This window comes from Rhododendron vialii, chromosome 5a, assembly GCF_030253575.1.
Source record: "Rhododendron vialii isolate Sample 1 chromosome 5a, ASM3025357v1".
In the NCBI taxonomy this organism is placed as follows: Eukaryota; Viridiplantae; Streptophyta; class Magnoliopsida; order Ericales; family Ericaceae; genus Rhododendron; species Rhododendron vialii.
This window is the reverse complement of record NC_080561.1, coordinates 9,554,927-9,574,842: the sequence shown is the minus strand read 5'-3', so window position 1 is coordinate 9,574,842 and position 19,916 is coordinate 9,554,927. Positions and strand designations below refer to the sequence as shown.

Genomic DNA, 19,916 nt, shown 5'->3' with positions numbered 1-19,916 from the left:
TATTCCTTTAACCTGTGGTAAATGCAGTTTTTTGAGACATTGATGTTGGAAGAACGCACAGAACCACCTCTTTGCGTTACAAGGGATCCTGAAACTCTTATGCCCTTTTCCCAGATCGCTCTCTCAGTTGCACAATGTACCGACAAAATTTCGTAAGCAGCAACTGAGATAGAGATTCACGAGAGGAGCATACGCCGTTTTCCGGATAGTTCATTTGGACTCCTCTTTACATATTTCGGAATTACGTGCATAACGACTTGAAGAATTGCATAGAGTAATACCTAGAGCACACTGCAACATGCTATTCCAAACAACATTATGTTGCTTGGAGAGGCCTAAGGCAGGGAGATGATATTTTCCGAATATAGGATCCAGAGCCCTTTCACACAAAAGAAAGGAAAAATATTATAAAAAAAAAAAGAGCGACATTTTGAAAAGGGCTACCACATTGCCAAAAGGAGAAGGCCTCTCATGAGGATAATATTTTTTTTTTGGAAAGTCATGAGGATAATATATGTTCACCTTTTGTGGAAAAATTGCCCCTTTATTAGCCAAAAGGAGTAGGCCTTCCCTGAGCATAATACTAGTAATTTTGCATAATTGAAAAAGGGCTCCACAATGGTATAGTTTTACCAAGGAAAAGAGCTCTGGACAGCTAAAATATGCCCCTGTTTTTTTTCCCACATCTTTCCATTTCATAGTTCTTACAAAAGGCTATCAAGAAACCTTGAAAATTCGGTTACTGCAATTGCAAAGGGATTTGTCTTCTACCTAAAACAATTGCAGGTGAGAAAAGCTAAGATAATAATTTAATCAATGATGGAAGGCCTTTCATCTAGGTACTGCAATTGCAAAGGATTTCGTATCTTTCCCATTTCATAGCTTTCGGCTTTTGGGCCACATCAAGTGCTAGGCACTTAGGCCGGCCCCGCACATACCACTTTTTTTTCGACGGTCAAGGGTGTCCGGGCCGACTTTTGCGCAACTCGACTAATCCTCTCGCCGGTCCGGTCAAAGGCAGGCCATCCACTCCTGGACTAGAAGATTTACAAGAAATTAATTACTATTTTCTTGCTGTCTGACCACAATAATCAAACCCTGATAAATTGTATGGAGAGCAAATCCATCAGCCAACCGGTCTAACTTTTAGGGGCTAACATACCACTTTATGAACACAAATGAAGAACCTTAGTTAAGAGTTTCCATAGTGAGACGAACAATTTACAATTCTTTCAATCACCAATGAAATAATTTAATTTTGGGTTCATGTCCCTAATGTCTCAACCCACCAAAGGAGGCATAGACACAAAACTCAAAAAAAAAAAATAGTTAAAGGGCACTTGGGCTTGCCCTTAGAGTTCTTCATGTCCATATAGCAAGGACACTCATCTTTGTTTCCATAATCCCAGAAGGAACACAATGGCACTTGTCACAGCATATTCCACACTACTTGAGGCACCGATCTTTCCGATCGGCTTTCGAGCATCTCACCGAGCACTTGGAGCCACAGAAGCTTGAACCAGCTATGGTGGTTTCAACGAAAGAAGAGCTGAGGAGAAGAGCCATGCAAGTGGTAGGAAAGTTGCAAACCCCAGCTTCATCTTTCTTTCCTTTTTCTGAACAAAGACTAGAGTAGTCTTGCATTGGAATGATGTCTTAGAGCTAAAATATGAACTTAAATTTCAATGTGTGGACACGAAAAATCGAATTGAAATGGAACTCAAGCCAACTAAAACTTACTTTCGAGAACAATATTGGCAGTAGGGAAAATCTTCTTTACGGAGGTGCTGTAACTTGTTTACAGTACTCAATCTTGACCGTCCAAAAGTGTTTTGAATGGTCAAGATGTTAATGAAATTTTTTCAGCGAAGAGTTAATTGTGACGGTCATAATTGAAAATGAATCTCAACAATTGATTGCGCGAATAGACGACTGTGATTGGTTGGTGCTATAAACAAGTTATTTACAGTACCTCCGTAAATAAGACAGTCTCTTATTTAGCAGTAACTACACGATCGCTAGGCCAACTGCCTTCATTAAAAATATGAAGGCATCTTTAATATGTTTTATTAAGCAAAGATGCTACATGCACAACAGTTGTGCAAATTAAGGGCACACCGGCAAAAGCCACCCGAGACCTAAAAGAAGGCAAGACGCCAACTGAAGCCCAAAAAGAACCACCGAAACCCAGACAAAAAGCAACCAAAGACCCAAACGAATCTCACACCCAAAGCCTAAATCCCCACTAACAACAAAAACACATAGAGAAAGCCAAAACCAAAACCAAATAGCCGCCAATCAAAACCAAAAAGAAGCAAGACACCTCAAAACCGCCCAAACTCGAGATCAAAAAGCCATAGAGAGGGATGCATCCTCTACGAAATTAACATCGCCCTCCGAGATATCCTCTTCCTCAAAATCATCTATAGGATGTATCCTATCTTTTAATTCTTCCTCTTGCATTTCAACAAATCTCCTCTGATTATAATTCCTCCCTCCTTTAATTTCAATACCCAAAGTTTTACCAAAGTCCAATATCTTGCGAGCTTCCTTAAAGAACATTGAGGAATAAGGGCTTTTCTTATTTCTATGATTCACTTTATCGAATTTAGCCTCAATCTTTGAGAGGTGCTGTTTCTTTTTAATTTTCCTCTCCGATCGTTTCACTCCTCTTCTCATTTTAATAATGGCATCAATGGACGAACTAATGCCGGGAGAAAGGAAAAAGGTAATACATGTCCGATTTTGTTTAGTGGCCTTTTTTCTTTAACCAACCACAATAAAAATGATTTTTCTTATTTGAAAAATAAATATTTATTTTAATTAATGGAACACAACTTAGTATAAGAGGAATTATCCAATACCATCTAGAGGTGGTACTGTCAGGCCGGCACTTTTGTAGTTATTTTCCATTTTAATAATCAAAATTGATCTACACTCTTTATCTAATTCTTTATCCCATTCGAATCAAATATAATACAACTAATTTCATATTGTATACGATCCATCTACTATTCCCATACTCCCTATGTCGTTCTATCGCTATCCTTAATTTCGTAGTTTTCAATCATTTTGAAGAACGAGGATAAAAAAAATTTAAAAAAAAAATCATTTTGAATAACAGTTCGACAATCAAACATGCCTCTGATTTTTTTTGCCTCTGAAGTATTAACTGCTTGTTACTTAATTGTTATGGCTAAGAGCATCCACAGACACAATGGAATAATCAAAACCGAAAGGTTGCTAAAGTTAGAAATCTTTGTCAAAAAACAGTTCACAGTGGAATAACCAAACTTAACAACCAGAGACAGATCTAGGCTTCGGTTAATGGGGGCAAGGCCCCTGCGTAGTTTCGGGTTTTTTTTTTTTTTAAAAAAAATTTCAATATCAATATTAGTTGTATTTTTCTTGAACACAAAAATATTGTATTTTGTATTGAGTGTTATTTAGACATTTAAATAATTTAAAATGTGTCTGTCTCAACCTCTCTCTCTGCGCATGATTTCTCATAAGCTTTCCCTTCAATTATTAGAGCATATCCACAGTGGACTAATCAAAATTGAATAATCAAAAGTTGTCATATCACCTTTTGATTATCTATTTAAGGAGTTGCTAAGGTTAGCAATGTAGATGTCCATAGTGGCATAATCAACATTGAATAATTAAAACTTGCCACGTCACTTTTTCAACCCGTAAAAATCCAAAAATTGTCACCATATAAAATAATTTTCAAACTAATAATTTTCAATGCCTAGCTCGGCGCATCCGGATGTGAGGAGAGAGAGGATTTCAATCTAAGCCATCCAATACACTTTTAGACGACCCAGATGTGTTACTCGGACATCACGTAGGCACGGCCACGTGGTACCGCTTGGCATTGAGAAATTTCTCATCAATCCTAGCCTTGTCCCTTCTTTTACTTGTTTGGCTTCTATTCCAAATCATAATGAGAGTTTCTTGTGGAATTTCTATCAAAATTAGCTGGTCTATTAATGTCACCGGAACACGTATCGATCTCTTGAACAAAATGCAGAGTAACCAAATTGTGATGCCTTTTTTTTGCCAAAAATATAAGCAAAAGACATTCAAATTGCATCGAGTTTGAACTCCAAACCGAGCCTTCCATCCCAATCACTTGAGGTCGGCTACATAGATCTGTTTCCTCCATTGAGCTCGAGTTTGAACTCCACCAGGTTCAAAAGTCCTCCACCAACTACATAGTGGAACAGATGAAAAAACACTACTCAAAATTCTGGATTTATGATATCTGATTCAAACTTCATAGCAAAATGTCCATTACAGAAATACAGTAGAATCAAGTTCGCAATCGATAAAAAAACCCTAGCATTTCCTCATCAATACTCTTGCTATGAAAACTTGTTAGGCAGCAGTGGCAGTTGAATCATTTAGCCAGTCCATTTTAGGAAGACAAGTGGTCAAACGAGGTCAAGCTTATGGGAGCTCAAGGATAATATGTCCAGCTAAAAAAACTTGTCTTCATTTGGTCGCACTTTTCAAAATCAGATTTGCAGAACATATACGAGTGTTTGATTGGCGATTTTCTAAAGTAGCTTTCTGGATTTTTTTGTGGCAAAAATCCCATTTTGGAGAAAAAAATTCAACTTCTTGAGGACTATTCCACTTAGACATACATAGGATATGAAAACGATGAGTTTTTTTTTTTTTTTACAAACACAGTTTTTGTAATTTTTTTTTATAAAAAGAAAAAATGATTCTGAAAACTCAACCAGACGTAGATGATACTCAAAATGTTGTAATGTGCTCTAGCTCAACAAGCTTGAACCCGTTTGATCGTTGTTCTTCCCAAAACATTCTTTTATGTATGGTTGAAAAACTCCTTGGCAAATTTATCAGCGGTTGAGAATCACTTGGCCAATTCCTTAGAGATCAGATACCGGAAAGTGAAGTCATGAGGAATCCACTCAATTCTCTTCAAGAATTTTCCCTGCAGAATACTCTTCGTAAAGGAGCTTGGCATAAAATGCTCGATCATCTCGATGAAACCAGCTGGACTTAAACTCGAGTCTTTTGCAAAACAGTCTACTATCTTTGGTAGAAGGATCTTCTGTTCTTTGTTTACTTTGAAGGTGGTCTGAATGTAGTCTTCTTTTGCAGCTTCCAGTTCTTGGAAAACTGTCTTTGGCGTGTACATACGAACCTGGAAAAACCATTATGCACAATAAAATGCAAAGAACTTGGGCCAAAAAAAGAGGCATTCATCTTTAAAGTAGGGCTTTTTCGTGTTCTTCTAACGTTCATTTCAATTCATCGTGGGTGCGCTGATGTAACTTAAGCACTAACTAGAGTTGATCATATAAGGGGAAGCAAAAAGTGTCAAAATGGACCTTCTGAATTAGGAGCATTTTTCAGATTATTTGAGCTATTTTTGGCCCCCAAGAAGCAGCAGTTGCATCAAACATTATTTTTGCTGTTTTTTCCTTCTCAAAACAAAATTGGACTGTTCTAACTGTCCAGTTATCCAAACTTCTTTCATGTCGAATGAACCAGAATAAGACAATGCTAGAGGCTGAGAGGAAAGGGTGACATCTAGTATATATTAAGGGCATCAACATACCACTGGATCAGAATGGCTTCCTGAACAAAGTGCAAAATATACGCGGGGTTCTGGGTGGTCTATCGCGTATGCTTTCCTTGCATCTTTAACCTTGAACTTTGCCTTCGGGAAAAACAGTGATTGGAGCCACTACAATAAGAAGTAAGCTTCATTAGCCCCGTCAAAAAGGCGATTCTTGACTTCAAAAATTTGGAAAGTAAAACCGGTATCTGACAAGAAATGGCTATCGTTCCATATGTAAACTGAAAGAGGGAAAATTTTGCTATCAAGCATCTAAACAGATGTTACTCTGGTACAGTAATTTTTCTTTTGTACTGAACTGAAAGCAAAAGTTTGATAATCATGAAAAGATTGCAGGGATCAGAATATACTTGCAGTGGACGAGGCAACCGGCAGCCTAAGATTGAACTTTGTATCATGTCTACGCTTATGATTTGACCTCCCACATTATATGCAGCCTGGATAGTGCAGAAAAGCTTCGACTTTATGAAACAAAAATTTCACTGGAATGTTTCTTGTTCAAAGAAAATCAAAGAGTACTCACCTTGAGGAGTAATGATATCCTTTTGAGATTACTACCCGGGATTCCATAGACCAAATATGCCTGAAACGCAAACGTCTTTTATCAATTTTCACATCCTCATAGTACCAATATAACAGAAGACATGACAGAGCCTTATAAATGTAGTAGTTGTAGGATTATTACATGCATCACCAGTACATTGTGCACGTTAATCCAGAAAGCTAGCTTCTCCTCGTGTTTCATCTTTTTAGGATCCACTTCTTCCAACCGAGAAACAAGTGACCTGCAATAAGACATTTTTTCCTCTTCGAGCTCATTTACTCAGACAACATGGCTTGGAATGAATGTTGTGTAATGCCCAAAGTTCAGGTCCTAAAAGCATGAAGTACAATGGCTTAAAAGAAATTTGAATCTTAAACTTTGTTTTGATTCACCATTTAGATTCTTATCAAACACTTTTTTCAGCTTGAAAAATTAAGCATTCTGCTTTTAGTACCTAATTTCGAGCTTTCAATTTTATCAAACAGCACCTCAGATTCCCTTTTTTCTTTCTTTTTCCTTCCCTTAATTGCATAGAAAGGATCTCAAACACAGAAAGTTATAACATTTAGGCTCACCTAAACTCTTGCAGCATATGCTTCACGTGTCTTAACCTCTGACCATCTCTGCAAATCCATTGCACCTCAACCATTGTGCTGCAAGATCCACTAAATTCCTTCGAGTACCCGTCAACGTTGAAATTATTTTCCATCCATGAATGTAAAGATGATTTTTCTCTGGATGGTGGGCTCCCCTTACCTCCTTCAATTTGTGGAGAGGAGTCACTGGAGAATGATGAGAATGAGAGTGGAGAGGAAGGGAAACCATGATCGACCAATGGGGGATCGGCAAGTTCACTATAAATAACCGAGATGCACTTAATCATTTCCTCAGAGAGCCAATTTGGATTTTCTGGACTACGACTAGGAAAAGTGGTGCTGAGATGTTCTTCCAGACTAGTTGCCTTCAAAGTATCACCGGTGGCACGCTGTTGGGATAACGTAGGAATTAGCATTTCTTTTCTTGTTAATAGATCTTGAGAAAATGATAGGACAATTATGGTCAATGTGGTCATTTTAAGCACGAGTGGAACAGTTTTGGATTGAAAGAAAAAGTAATGAGCCAGAGCTTATTTTCTGCAAACCATCAAATGGCATGTGAGAACGACAAAGTTTAATACGATACATGCACTTATCAAGAATCAAAGTGAGTTGCGTGAACAACAAAGAAAAGCCTACCAGATCTTTTAATGAATGTTTCATTATTGTCTCAAACTCCTACCATCTACATCTAGAGAAATGGATTTTATGAAACTTCCTTCACCAAACTGAAAGTCCACCAAAAGCTTAATCGAAAGTACTAAATTTTGAAACTTGTGAAGTTATCAACATGGGGCATTGATCTGGAAAAGGACCAAATCAGCAGAAGGTTGATCGAAGAACCAATCTTTTCTGATGAGGGTTTGATCTGTTCTCCCTAGTGGCAATACAATACAAACATAATATACCGTTTAGGTAGTTGTTTCAAGTAAACTTACCTCAAGCATTGACAAAGGTAAGGAATGGTATGAGTGTACTGCCTCGGCAAGAGTTCCCACTGGCGGATAAGCTCTAAAAGAACAAGCTGAATGCTGAGATAGTGAGGAATGGCTCCGTTGAATACTAGAGTTTTCAAGTATCATTGATCCCGAAAGGTCACCAGATTCCTTTCTTGCAATATGGTGTCCAGGAGCTTCTCGAAATATTGATTTGTGCGTTGCTGATTTTGAATTTGAATTCGAATTCGAATTCAAATTTGAATCGAATGTAGTTAAAATTGAGACTCTTTCATCAAAATTCTTGCGATACATGGAAAGGAGATACTTCTCCAAATAGACAACTTCCAACTCTAAAACAGCTATCTCCTTGATCAGATCCTCAGCAGGCTGAGATGAGACAGAAGTTTAAAGATAAAGTGAATTTTCATATAACTTAGGTAGCAAAGAAAGTGCAAATGAAGTAAGCTAGGAAGTGAAATCAGAGAAAGAAAGAAATTAAGCTGAAGATCAGTTTCAACTTCCCAATTTCAGTTTTCTGTTCCATTCTCATATGTCCAAGTTTCAGCTTATGTTGTTGAAATACATATGCAATTGTTGTTTGATTTTCTGTACAAATTTAACTCACACCAACTGTGATTATCCCTTTTTTTTTCTCTCTAGATAGTACAGCTTATTTCAAAGAGTGATAGTTTTCCATCAAGTTACTCCACAAAACTTACAGACTTGATTTCATAGACTATAACCAGCAAGGAACATTACAGAAAGGATGCATCTCCAGGTACAAAAATCGCATAACAATTGCACATGCATCACCATGAAAAGATGATAGTAGTACAGAAGAAAATAGAGACAACCTTGGTGATTGAGTTTCCATTTGCAGGATCATAGGAGATAGGCCTATTAGTCAATGCCTTTTCAAGCGTCGACCTCACCACAAATTGGTCTTCTAGTTGCTTCTGAAGATGCATAATCTGTGAAGAGAGCAAAACATAAAACAATCCGCGGTTAATTACTCTACCCAATTATTGACAGGTACATACAGGATTAGTTAATCATGGATACTAAATACTGTATTTGATTGAAAGACTATGACAGTTAATGCCAATTACCAAAATGCATTTCTATGGTTCTACATATATACACCTATTGAGGGTTATTGGGAAAACTTCCACAATCTTTTCTATGTCATAAAAGGAGAACAACATTTTGGTGTGGACAGCAATTACAAAGCTGGCTCACATTTTCAATTTCCAAAATCACCGATAGCATTTTCATTTGCACGCGCATTGCGTGTGCCCCGGGCTCTAGTCCATGGGAATGGCCTGTGTAATCAACAAGATAATGAAAGGAGTTCTCTCTAAATAATTGGTACCACTTATTCCTTCACAAACTCTAGGAAAAGACCCAGAAAGCACCTACTCAGATCAAATATTTATACTTGCATTTTGTACCTCTTGCTCCAAAGAATTTTGAACCTCAGTGCTGAGGAATTGCCTCTTGTTGGCTTTAACACAACTCTCTCGTACTTCTCCCATATCCTGTTATGTAAACAGCGAAAAGATCAAGAACTTCGAAAGTTGGAATTTGCTTATAAAAGATCAGAAAATAGATTAGTTACAAAAAAAAAAAAAAAAACATCACTTGGTGAATGCAAAGTTGAGTGCTATATATAATAGATCCTGCCCATATCCTATACAAGGCCTTCTAAAGCAGTGAAGGCGTCAAAGCTCATTGGAACTTCACAGTTAAGCGTGCTTGTCCGGATAGGTGACCTACTTGAAAGTCCAAGGAGCTTGGGCGGCCAAAGCAAAAAATATTGTACAAAAAAGTTAGTTATTCTTATGTCCATGACTGACATTTCTTTTTTGCTCGGCAAAAGTTAGTATTGTTAGAATAGTTAGATTAGAACCTTAGAGGAGGAGTTGAACTCCTTACCTCCTTACTCCTAGCACCTAAGTGCACTCCCGTTGCCGTTGGCCCTAAGGCCTCTTGGCTCAACCATGACTAACATGGTAAACAAGTTTTCACCAAAAGTCACAAAATATTGTTTCCACTTTGGACAGGAAAATATGCAAATGAGAAGAAAAACTGCTTATCCTTATTCAGAGGCATATCCAAATTAAGCAAGGACTACAAAAGAAAGAGGAAATAATGCTTACCCACTTCGAAGAATGATATGAAGCCTTGAGAATGTTACTCAATTTATCTTCATGAACTCTATTCATGGCAGAATCTCTGTGAACATTGATAAACAAATCCAGTTTCAATTTAAAACACGATGAAAGTTGCAAACTTGTAACTTCGTTTATCTGGTTTAACTCTGCTTCCACTTGGGAGCCTTTCTTAAATCACGAAGGCAAACAATCAAAGCAAAAATTCTATTTCATTTACAACCTTCATCACCTTTTTAATCTCCATCAAAATAAAGGGGAAGAGAGGGGGGGGGTGTGCGCGGGGGTGGAAGTGGGTGAAAAGACTAGTTCTTATTCAAAGATGGCGAGGCATATTATCAAACATGAGAGAGAGAGAGAGAGAGAGAGAGAGAGAGAGAGTATTAATTAACCTGATGGAATGTTTCTAGTTGCGTATTCCATGAACACAACACTTTCAAATATGCATATTGCAGCTACACTTCATGGCTTCATGCAAAGGAACACTACAGGTAGAATTCAGAATTTCACTGAGACAGCAGTAAATGTATCAAGTATTTTTGCATCAGAAATCGACAAGCGGCCAAACAGAAACAAGAGCAGAATGTAAGAAAGATCCAAGAAAGCATTAAATGGCTGCACCAGAAGAAAGAGAGAAACTCTGCTTATGAAAATAAGACAGAAAACACACTGTGACAGAGAAAGACTACTCACCCACATGGGGAAAGCTGAACCATTTCTAGTGATTCTCTACTGTTTCAATGACCAAAGTCACCAAAATGGATTTAAAATCAGAGGGAAAAGTCTCCTTTCCTAAAACTTAAGACATGCTGCTCAGTGGGGGCTTAAGAGAGAGTGGGTATGTTTTTGACCAGTCACTTGTCTTTGAAAGCAATACCACCTTTGTGGCTTTTGGAATGCTGAGGGCCTTTTTTTGTTGCATTAAAAGAAGCAAATAAGCTGGGGTTTACTTTTTTGAATGAACCCAATTACTTTTTGATGCAAGAAAGTCCTTACTTTGGCATTATTCTATGATGATGCCCGTGTGGTTTTGGGGGCCGGCATCCATGTCCCACAAAATATACATACTTAAATTGTAAAATAGGATTGGCAAGTATAGGGGTTCGGATTATCGAAATTCGATCGGGACGCTATTTAACGGAATCTTTAACGAAATTCGTTAGTCATTCAGACGGAAGGGAGCATTTTGATTAACGGAAGATAACGTTGGAAGTAAAATTTATTTTTTTAAAAGGTTGGGAGTCTAATTAAAATTTAGAGTAAAGGTTATGGGGTATTTTGAATTTTTCCCCTGAGCCATATTTACCCTACTTTTTGTCTTTTCTTAAGACATTATGTAGTGGAGAACTTAAAATTTACGGTGAGAAGATAAACCTGGTTAATTACTTGTGAATAAAGGATTATTATTAGTAAATTTATCTGAAAATCAATAATGTTTAGCACAAACTTCTTAATATATTTTTCCTCCCAACGTCCCACTTTAAATATTTTCTACAGGAATTTGTGCATTTTTAAATCCAAAAAAAATATTACTATTTTTATAAAAATATATATATATAGAAATACATTTTATTGGGATTTGAAAATGCACGAATTCCCGTAGGGAACATTTACAGTAGGACGGAGAGAGTATATAATTTAATTAAACTTGCTATTGAATTAATTTTAGTAACTAATGAAATTACACTATTTATTCTGATTAAGATATCTAACGAAGTAATTGAATCAGTTGATTCGATCGACATGCTATTGAGAGTAAATATGGATGATTGTTAGAGGTGGTCAATAAAGATTAGTCAATCGATTAGTGTCGCAATGACCACAAAGTGATTTTAATTGACTACAACCTACTAATTAATCAACTGTTTTTATTATGAGTTTATCGGTCGATCAAATCATTTTAATCCATCAAGATGACATTACTTGGAAATGTGAAAATTAATAATGATGGTGATTGACAGCTTTCAGTGATGATCGATACAATTAGCTAAAGTGGACCGATTGGTTGGATTAAGAGTTAACCAATTGATCCAACCATTTGAATTAATCAATATAAAGTTGACCAACTGATATATATGTATAAGTAGGTATTTAACCAATTGATTGAATTATTTGAATAACCCAACATGGCATAATTCGCAAAGAAATAACGATTTGTAACGGTGGTTGATAGTGATTGGTGAGATGTAATCGATTAATTAGTACTGTAAGAATAACCACTAAACTATTGGTCCGCATAATCAAACCTTTCGATTCGAGTAATCGTTTAAACTAGTGCTCAAACTTTCTGATTTGATGATCAACGTGACATGGTATTGGATTGGGTGTTGAATAGATATGGTCAATGGAGCGGAACTATGGTCTCATCAAGTGATAATTCAACTTTATCTTTAAGAAAATCAAAGTCACAAAAATATTTTGATTGTGCTCACTACTTATTTTAAATTTTTTTATCAGTGATTATACTCTACTCGCAATGCAGTATGACCACACCTACCGCTTCCGACTTTACCTACAACTTTCGATTCTTTTTAGCGAGTTTGTCCTATTTTTAGGAGTAAGTAAAACCAAGGACAAATCACTAATGTCATATCTAATTAATCAGATCGCCCTTTACGTGACATGTAAATTAGAACTTATCCATGATTGGCATTAGTTTTTGCAAAAAAAAAAATATCAATATCTGCTAGCTAGACCCTCTATTTATTGTTATCATCTCTCTATCTTCCTCATCCCATGAATTCGATGATAAATGGGAGAGGTTCGGATATGAGGGAAGGATAGAGAGATAAGAGCATCCGCAATGAGTGTGTTATATTTGTGTATCAAAATGTTTGTTAAAGTATGTGTTAGAATAAAAAATGGGTCCTACAAGTGTGTGTTAACTTAAAAGTGTGTTAGTATATATATGAGTACCTCAATGGGTTAGTTAGGAGTGTGTTAAGTCTTTAAAATAATGTATCAAAACAATGGCTATAATAAAAACTTTTACAATGAGTCAATGACTATATGTCACCAATGTCATTTTTCTGTAATGAAGGAAAGGCCAACGGCCAATGTTCCTGCCACTCCACTTCCCATTTAAAAGAATTATGTTTAGAGCATGAAATCTCATTGCTTATTTTGCCTTTATTCTGACCTTTGGTGTTCAACGCATATATAGAAAAACAATGAAAAAGGCAACGGTAAATCAAGCTAACGGTAAGTTTTCAAAAAAGAATGTAGTATGGGCATTTATGTTTTTATGGTTGAAGTTTGAATTTATAGGGATAGGACCCACTTATTGTTTGTTAACTTCTTTGCTAAACTTGATAACCATACTAACACACTACTACATTTAGCACACTCTAGTACACTCTAACATACAAGCATTGTGGCACAAAAAATACAATTTTGTTTGTTAAATCTTAACACACACAATTAACATACTAGTTAACAAACCCATTGCGGATGCTCTAAGCATGGGTATCTTCCTCATCCCATGTACTTTTCTCATCCTATATATTTTTATCATTTTCTTATCTTATTGACAGCTCATTGGGTTGTTATTAGCATTTTCAGTATCATAAAATTGGAAAACCAAGTAAAAAATCTCCGTATCGTTTCTTGTTGTTCTGACTTGAGTTATTCTTCGTAGAATCGTGTGTGTTGAGTCTAATCCGCAACGATAAGTCTGTTGACACAGATGATATGTACACAGATCGCGTACAGATTTTGTATGGGGTTAACTACGGGTCCCACACAAAAAATCCGAGCCGTTCATTAAATGTAAAATAGGATTTCAAGGGTTCCCGCGAAAAATCAGCTCAATCCAATACCTATAGATGCTCGATCTAATCATCTAACTTCTCATTATCCTGAAATTCGAATGAAAAGTTAAATAATTGGATCGAGCACTTATAGGTATCGAATCGAGCTGATTTCTCGCGAGAGCCTTTAAAAACATGTTTTTTCATTTAATGAACGGCTCGGATTGTTTGTGTGGGACCTATAATGGGCTCCACACAAAAAACCGTGCGCAATTTGTGTACATATCATCTATGTGAATAGCACAGTTGAATCCGCAACAATATGGTGGGATGCACTTACAAAAGAGAAAGAAAATATACACAGGAATCCCCTCAAAAGGGCTGAAAGGTAAAGGGTCAAAGGATGAACAAAATGGTTCAATGCAATGAAATCACTGGTGTCTGGTGGGCACTAATCCATTCTCTACCTTCTCATCTCAGAGACAACAATTTGGGTACAGCCAAACATGGTCCAGAGTTGTTGTGTTATACAACTCACAAGTCACAAGAAAAGGTTGTTTGTCCTTTTCCTCCATCTCCTCCCAAAAAAATGAATGAAAGGCTATTTCTGGCGAGCTTCCCAACACAACAAAAAGATTCAAATCTTTTTGGGTTCTGAGAATTGGGAAAATGACACTGCTTTAGGTGGACTATTTCTAGTGCATGAACCAATTATGTTTGCTAAAACATACTCTTATAGTAATCTTTTAGTTATCCGCACTCTATTTTTTGTCTTTTTAGCATAAAAAAAAAGTGCGGATAACAAAAAAACGGAGCGTGAATGCCAATTTTTTTTTTTTTTCACAAATGGTAAAAAAAATTGGACCTGGGGAGCCTGAATATGGGTGTTGTCCCCATCCACCCACCTCAGCTGTCCAATTTCGGCAATGGACAACTCAGATTTCATCTCGACAATACAAGGATGGACGACTAAGTTCTATTTGGCCAAGATGAAATTTGAGCCATCCATTGCCGAAATTAGACGGCCCGAATGGGAACAACACCCATGTTAACAACACGGTTCCCGAGTTCAAAAAAAATTATTTGAATTTCATCACACTGGGCAGAATCCCATAGTTACGCTAGTCCAACTAATAACTCCGTTGACAGAATAATTAAGTATAAAGAACTCTCATTCAAGGAAGGGATAATTAATCTTGCGTTTTGGCAAATATTAACCGAATTTGGGGATGGTGCTGTGCAATGAGGCGTATAGCACTGTGCTACGAACCTTCGAGCCGGCGGATCGTGCATCCGACGGCTCGAATCTCATCTTGGCAATCAATGACATCCGAACCGTCGAATGCACGATCCGACTTCTCGGAGGTGCACATCACCAACTAACCATTTCAAAATGTACAAATGTGATCAACTGAACTTAAATTGTTTACTATGATCAAACAAATAGAGCAAGTAATTAAAGAACCTTAATATATGTATTATTACAGTATAGATAAATTCAAAGATGCTTCAAAATCCTAAATGATCGTTAGGGCATGTGTGAACAACATAGTTTCAAATTGGATTAAAAAAGGAAAGAAAAAAAATTGTCTCTTAATATATGTGATGATACTGTTCTGATCTCTTTAGATCGACTGGCCTGCAAGAAAGTTAAGCACGTCGGTGTATTGCCAATCAACACCCCTCCAATACATATGTCAGTCGATATTGTCAAAAAACAGTAATGCTACACACACAGATTTGTTGTGGGGCCCACTACGGGTTTCACACAAATAATCCGAGCCGTTCATTAAATATAAAACATTTTTTCAAGGGCCTCCGCAAAAAATCAGCTCAATCCGATACTTACAAATGCTCGATTCAATCATTTAACTTTTCATTCGAATTTCAGGATAATGAAAAGTTAGATGATTAAATCAAGCAATTATAGGTATCGGATTGAGCTGATTTTTCATGGAGGCCCTTGAAAAAATGTTTTACATTTAATGAACGGCTCAGATTATTTGTGTGGGACCCGTAGTGGGCCTCACAACAAATCTGTGTATAAAATCTGTGTGTGTAGCATTACTGGTCAAAAAAATAGACAAAGAAGAGTTCTAGAATTTCTCTAAAGAGATATGTTGGGATTTGTCCAAAGCAACACACACAACGCACAAAGATAGTCAATAACAGAAAATAAGAACGCAGGACACGGAGAATCTGTCTAGTTTTGGTTTCGGCTTTGACTCCCGAAATCGAACTTTCTCTCATGACATGGTTCTCAATACGTTTTTTCCCTATTTTTTACAATCGTCTCTCTATCTATTTCCCTTCACTTATTATTCCAAAACCCTCCTTCAAAACTTCCCGAGATTTTTACGTAGTTCCGCCAAGATTATTAGAACAATCAAATAATATCGCATTAATTACATTTTAGTTTTTGGTTCCCAACGTACCTAAAATGGACTAAAATAACCTTTGTTTTTCGAGCAAGTCAAGTGTGGATTTTCTAAGGAGACTGACAGACATGCTTAAGACCCATAATTAATTACCTCGAGTTGCCTTTGACTATTAGTATTTTTACAAAATCTCAACTTCAATGCCATCAGTGCAAAAGATGCTCGGTGTATCCGATACGATATTATATACTATCCAATAACAAGAGCTCATTTTTTTTTTTTAAACTATAAAAATCACATTGGAAGGTCAAACAAATTACTCAAAATTCGTGTTTTAAGTTGCGGCTAATTACGAGAATTTAATAAACATTAAAAAGATGGGGGTTTCTTTTCTTCATGGGAACGTGAGAATGCATGGCATGGGTAGGTATCAAAATGGATTTGTCATGTGACTGTGTGTACTTTGACTTTAAGGAGATTCTGCATATTTGTATAGCATCGAAGCAGCAGCTAGCATAGCTACCTTTTTATATATACCATTTCAAATGCACTTTTTTTAAGACTTCGGTATCCGGTTCGATAGACTGACGACGTATCTGGATATCAATCGTGTCGTGTATTAGGAATGGCCTGATTACTATAGTGATGGCCCAACTCAGGAATTACTAATAGTACACGTTGGGGAGTCAAATTCCAGACCAAAGGCTTCCTGAGGCGGTTGAATGATGATCCTCTCATGTGATGGTACTCATATGATCTCTAATCATGTTATGTAAAAACGAGAACCACCATAGGTCTATTTGGCGAACAAACAATTTATTTTATAAGTTGCCCCTCGATGTGCTAGCTTAACTTGCAAAAAAGAATTAAGTTTCTTGGACACCGGTATCCAGTTAAACGAATCATATTCAATAGAAATAAATACAGTAAAACCACTCTTTGTAGCTTATCATTTTCAACTTGCGTGTGCGTCTTCGACAAGATCTCGCTTTGTCATTGATCCCTCGTGCGTCTATATGATTTCTGCGCGGCGTTCTTGTTTTTTTGTATTTGCCTACGATACGTAGTACTTGTTGATCTTGTTATTATAGTTTGCACACGGTGAATGCATTATCATTGTAATTTCCTTCGTTATTACTGTATAAATTTGTTGCCAATTCCCTAAAACAAATTTGCATGACAATCTTTATCTTTTTATCAATTTTAAGCTTCTTAAAACCATATATATTGGCAAAGTAAAGTTAAGAGCACTTTTACTATCAACTGACCGAATCTTTCAATTTGCATAGAATACCGAACATTGGTGCAGCAATTTCTCACTGCTTACGAGCAGATCGATAGCTTGGTCTTACACAAACACACGTGCTCAGAGAGAGAGAGAGAGAGAGAGAGAGAGAGAGAGAGTTTTGAAGAAGGCCTAGAAGAGAGAGAGAGAGAGAGAGAGAGAGAGAGAGAGAGTTTTGAAGAAGGCCTAGAAAAGAAATGGCCAGATCCAAGAAGACAAGGGAGCGAACTTTGGTCAAAGCCAACGATAAACAATGGGTGAAGACTACAAACGGAGTGCTCACTCAACATGGAGAGAGAGAGAGAGAGAGAGAGAGAGAGAGAGAGAGAGAGAGAAGTTATCCACTCCTTCCCTCCCACAAAAACCTACATAGATAAAAAGGTGTTTAAGTCCGAAGGTTAGTCCGGTTAGTTGGTGAATTTGCTTTCTACATAATTGACCAGGGTTCGTAGGGTCAGGCCGCAAGAAAATAATTTATTGTGAATTCTCTAATTCCGGAGTGAATAACCTGTCTTTGATGGGAGGAGATTAGTTGAGGGGTTCATAAGCTAGCTCGAACACCCCTGACCGTCGGGGAAAAAAAAAAGTTGCTTATATAGCTGTTGAAGTTCTAGAAAATCCCCAATGTAACAACTAAGTAACAAACCGGGGGAAAAACATGTCCAGGATTCATAGAAGCCGAATGTTGCAAGTGTAAGCGGGCTGGAGAACAAGGGTTCGGGGCCCCTATAGTGAGGCTAGGCGTTACAGGGGCGTAGTGCCGCATCTCAGACGTCCATCTCGGAAATCAATAGTTCTGATTTAAAAAAAAAACTCTTCCAAGAAAGAGTAGTCTCTTTCGGGGAAGAGTTTTTTAACAAAACCATTGAAAACATTTGAACGGTTGGGATGCGGCACTACACCCCTGTAGTGCCCAGCCTCACTACCGGGACCTCGAATCTGGAGAACAACCCTAATCCTTCCCACATCGCAGCATGAGTAACCGGAAGGCTATGGTCCCGTCTATCCAGCCCAATCCCTCCCACATCGAAGCATGAGTAACCAGAAGGCCATGGTCCGATCTATCTAACCATACCATGTTCTACCGATGTTTGGTGCATGCTTCGAATAACGCTCACAGTCACACCTGGATCGTCAGGCGTGAACATCATGGGACTCCATACCAGCAAAATTTTGTTTCTTTTTCTATCTTGATGCAAGATCATAAAGCCATTTCCATTAAGTTCCAGCTTCATTCTTATGGACTAAACATTTGCTCAAGATTCATCGACTACGCTGGTGTTCGTTGTGGCCTAACCGCTGCACCTGCTGGCATTTTTCCAGATGTCGGGCACAAATTTTTCTTTAGGCTTGGGCCAAAAATAACTCAAAAGTTCGAAACTTTTTTAGTATTTTTTGACAACTCTAAATTTATTATATTTAACTTTTTGCTTTTCGATTTACCATATATTCAACAACAACAAATAGCCACTAAATTACATTTGAATGAGTCTTGGATACTTTGTGGCTTGTGGCATTGTAATTCGACTGTCGTTGGGGCAATTCCCAAAGTACCAAAGGAATTTCCGAGCAAAAGATCTCTCAAAAAGCGTAACATCCGATAAAATTGGAACGATACAGGAAAGAAGATCTCTCAAGAACAAAAGCACAATATGGAGAAATAGAAGAATATCCCATATAGTAGTAAGCTAATCTGGTATACAAATCCAACTAGTCATAAAACCTCCCAATTTTGGATACGAAATTTTTTTGGTGGGCCCCAGGGCCATTATATTCCTTTAATACTCAAAAGGGTAAACAATCAACAATGATATAGGAAAAAAGCGGAAAAAAGCAAAAACGAGGAAAAAGGCAAACACCAAAATTTTGGGACAGTAACTGTAGCCACACCCAAAAAGGCTAAATAAACACCCATATATTTAGGTGTAGCATATGCGCTTTGTATTTTGAGCCACACAAATTCGTAGATCATCACAACAATTTGAACACCATAAAATTTGTATATTGAACCACAAAAATTTGTAAATAATAGCACAAAAATTCGTAAGCAACGCCACAAAAATTTATATCTTTGAGCTGTCTTTTTAGCTTACGCCGTCTTTTTTACCACAGAATATATAAAGAAAACCACAAAAATCCATAACAATCATCACAAAAATTCATGAAAGTAACAACCACAAAAATTCGTAAATTAGGCCACAAATTTCGTAAGGTGTGGATCGTACACCTAAAAATTGAACAAACCAAAAAAATTCGTAAAAAGAGTTTCTTTTCCAAATTTTCTTTAAGGGTGCTCAAGAGCTCAACCATTTATTTTTGCTAAAGAATAAGGGAATTGATTTCTACACTCCCTTTTTTGATATTCACATTTCTTTTTGTTTTTTAGCAAAAAAATACATACACTTTCAACACTAAAATAAAAAAAAGGAGTGATTATAAAAATAAAAATAAAAAAGTGTAGAAATCAATTCCCAAGAATAATTCTACCATTGATGTGGTACTGCTGTGTATTCTACTGATCACTTTGTCTGCAAGAGCAGTTTTTTTATTCCACATTTGGAATATTTAATTGCCCTCATCCCTGCGACCCATAAAAAGGAGAAGCCAGGCGCCCAAAAGGAGTTCGTAGTCTCTAGGT

The 19,916-nt window shown here is 37.0% G+C and overlaps 1 protein-coding gene and 1 pseudogene across 2 annotated transcripts; both read right to left on the bottom strand.

The window, feature by feature from the left end:
• Positions 1-1,312: 1,312 nt before the first annotated feature.
• LOC131327539 (peamaclein-like) lies at positions 1,313-2,992 on the bottom strand (annotated as a pseudogene).
• Positions 2,993-4,233: 1,241 nt separating this feature from the next.
• On the bottom strand, positions 4,234-10,505 carry LOC131325673 (uncharacterized). Of its 2 annotated transcripts, none has more exons than XM_058358060.1 (11): positions 10,259-10,505; positions 9,855-9,928; positions 9,147-9,233; positions 8,550-8,666; positions 7,696-8,082; positions 6,737-7,146; positions 6,303-6,402; positions 6,141-6,200; positions 5,968-6,054; positions 5,597-5,725; positions 4,234-5,179 (listed from the first exon to the last, which is right to left on the bottom strand). In XM_058358060.1, the coding sequence occupies exons 1-11, from the start codon at positions 10,287-10,289 to the stop codon at positions 4,886-4,888; spliced, it is 1,776 nt and encodes a 591-aa protein (XP_058214043.1). In that variant the 5' UTR covers positions 10,290-10,505; the 3' UTR covers positions 4,234-4,885. The 2 variants fall into 2 exon arrangements, with proteins under 2 accessions (XP_058214043.1, XP_058214045.1); XM_058358062.1 differs by lacking the exon at positions 10,259-10,505 and adding an exon at positions 10,099-10,127 and having other exon boundaries at positions 9,855-9,930.
• Positions 10,506-19,916: the final 9,411 nt, after the last annotated feature.

Bases quoted from the DNA above. Each gene is read 5' to 3' on its own strand.
- LOC131325673 (XM_058358060.1), bottom strand. From the start codon at position 10,289: ATGGAATACGCAACTAGAAACATTCCATCAG. The intron at 9,234-9,854 runs GTAAGCATTATT...TTTACATAACAG, and splicing joins CATATCATTCTTCGAAGTGG to GATATGGGAGAAGTACGAGA. The intron at 6,403-6,736 runs GTGAGCCTAAAT...GTCTTATTGCAG, and splicing joins CATATGCTGCAAGAGTTTAG to GTCACTTGTTTCTCGGTTGG.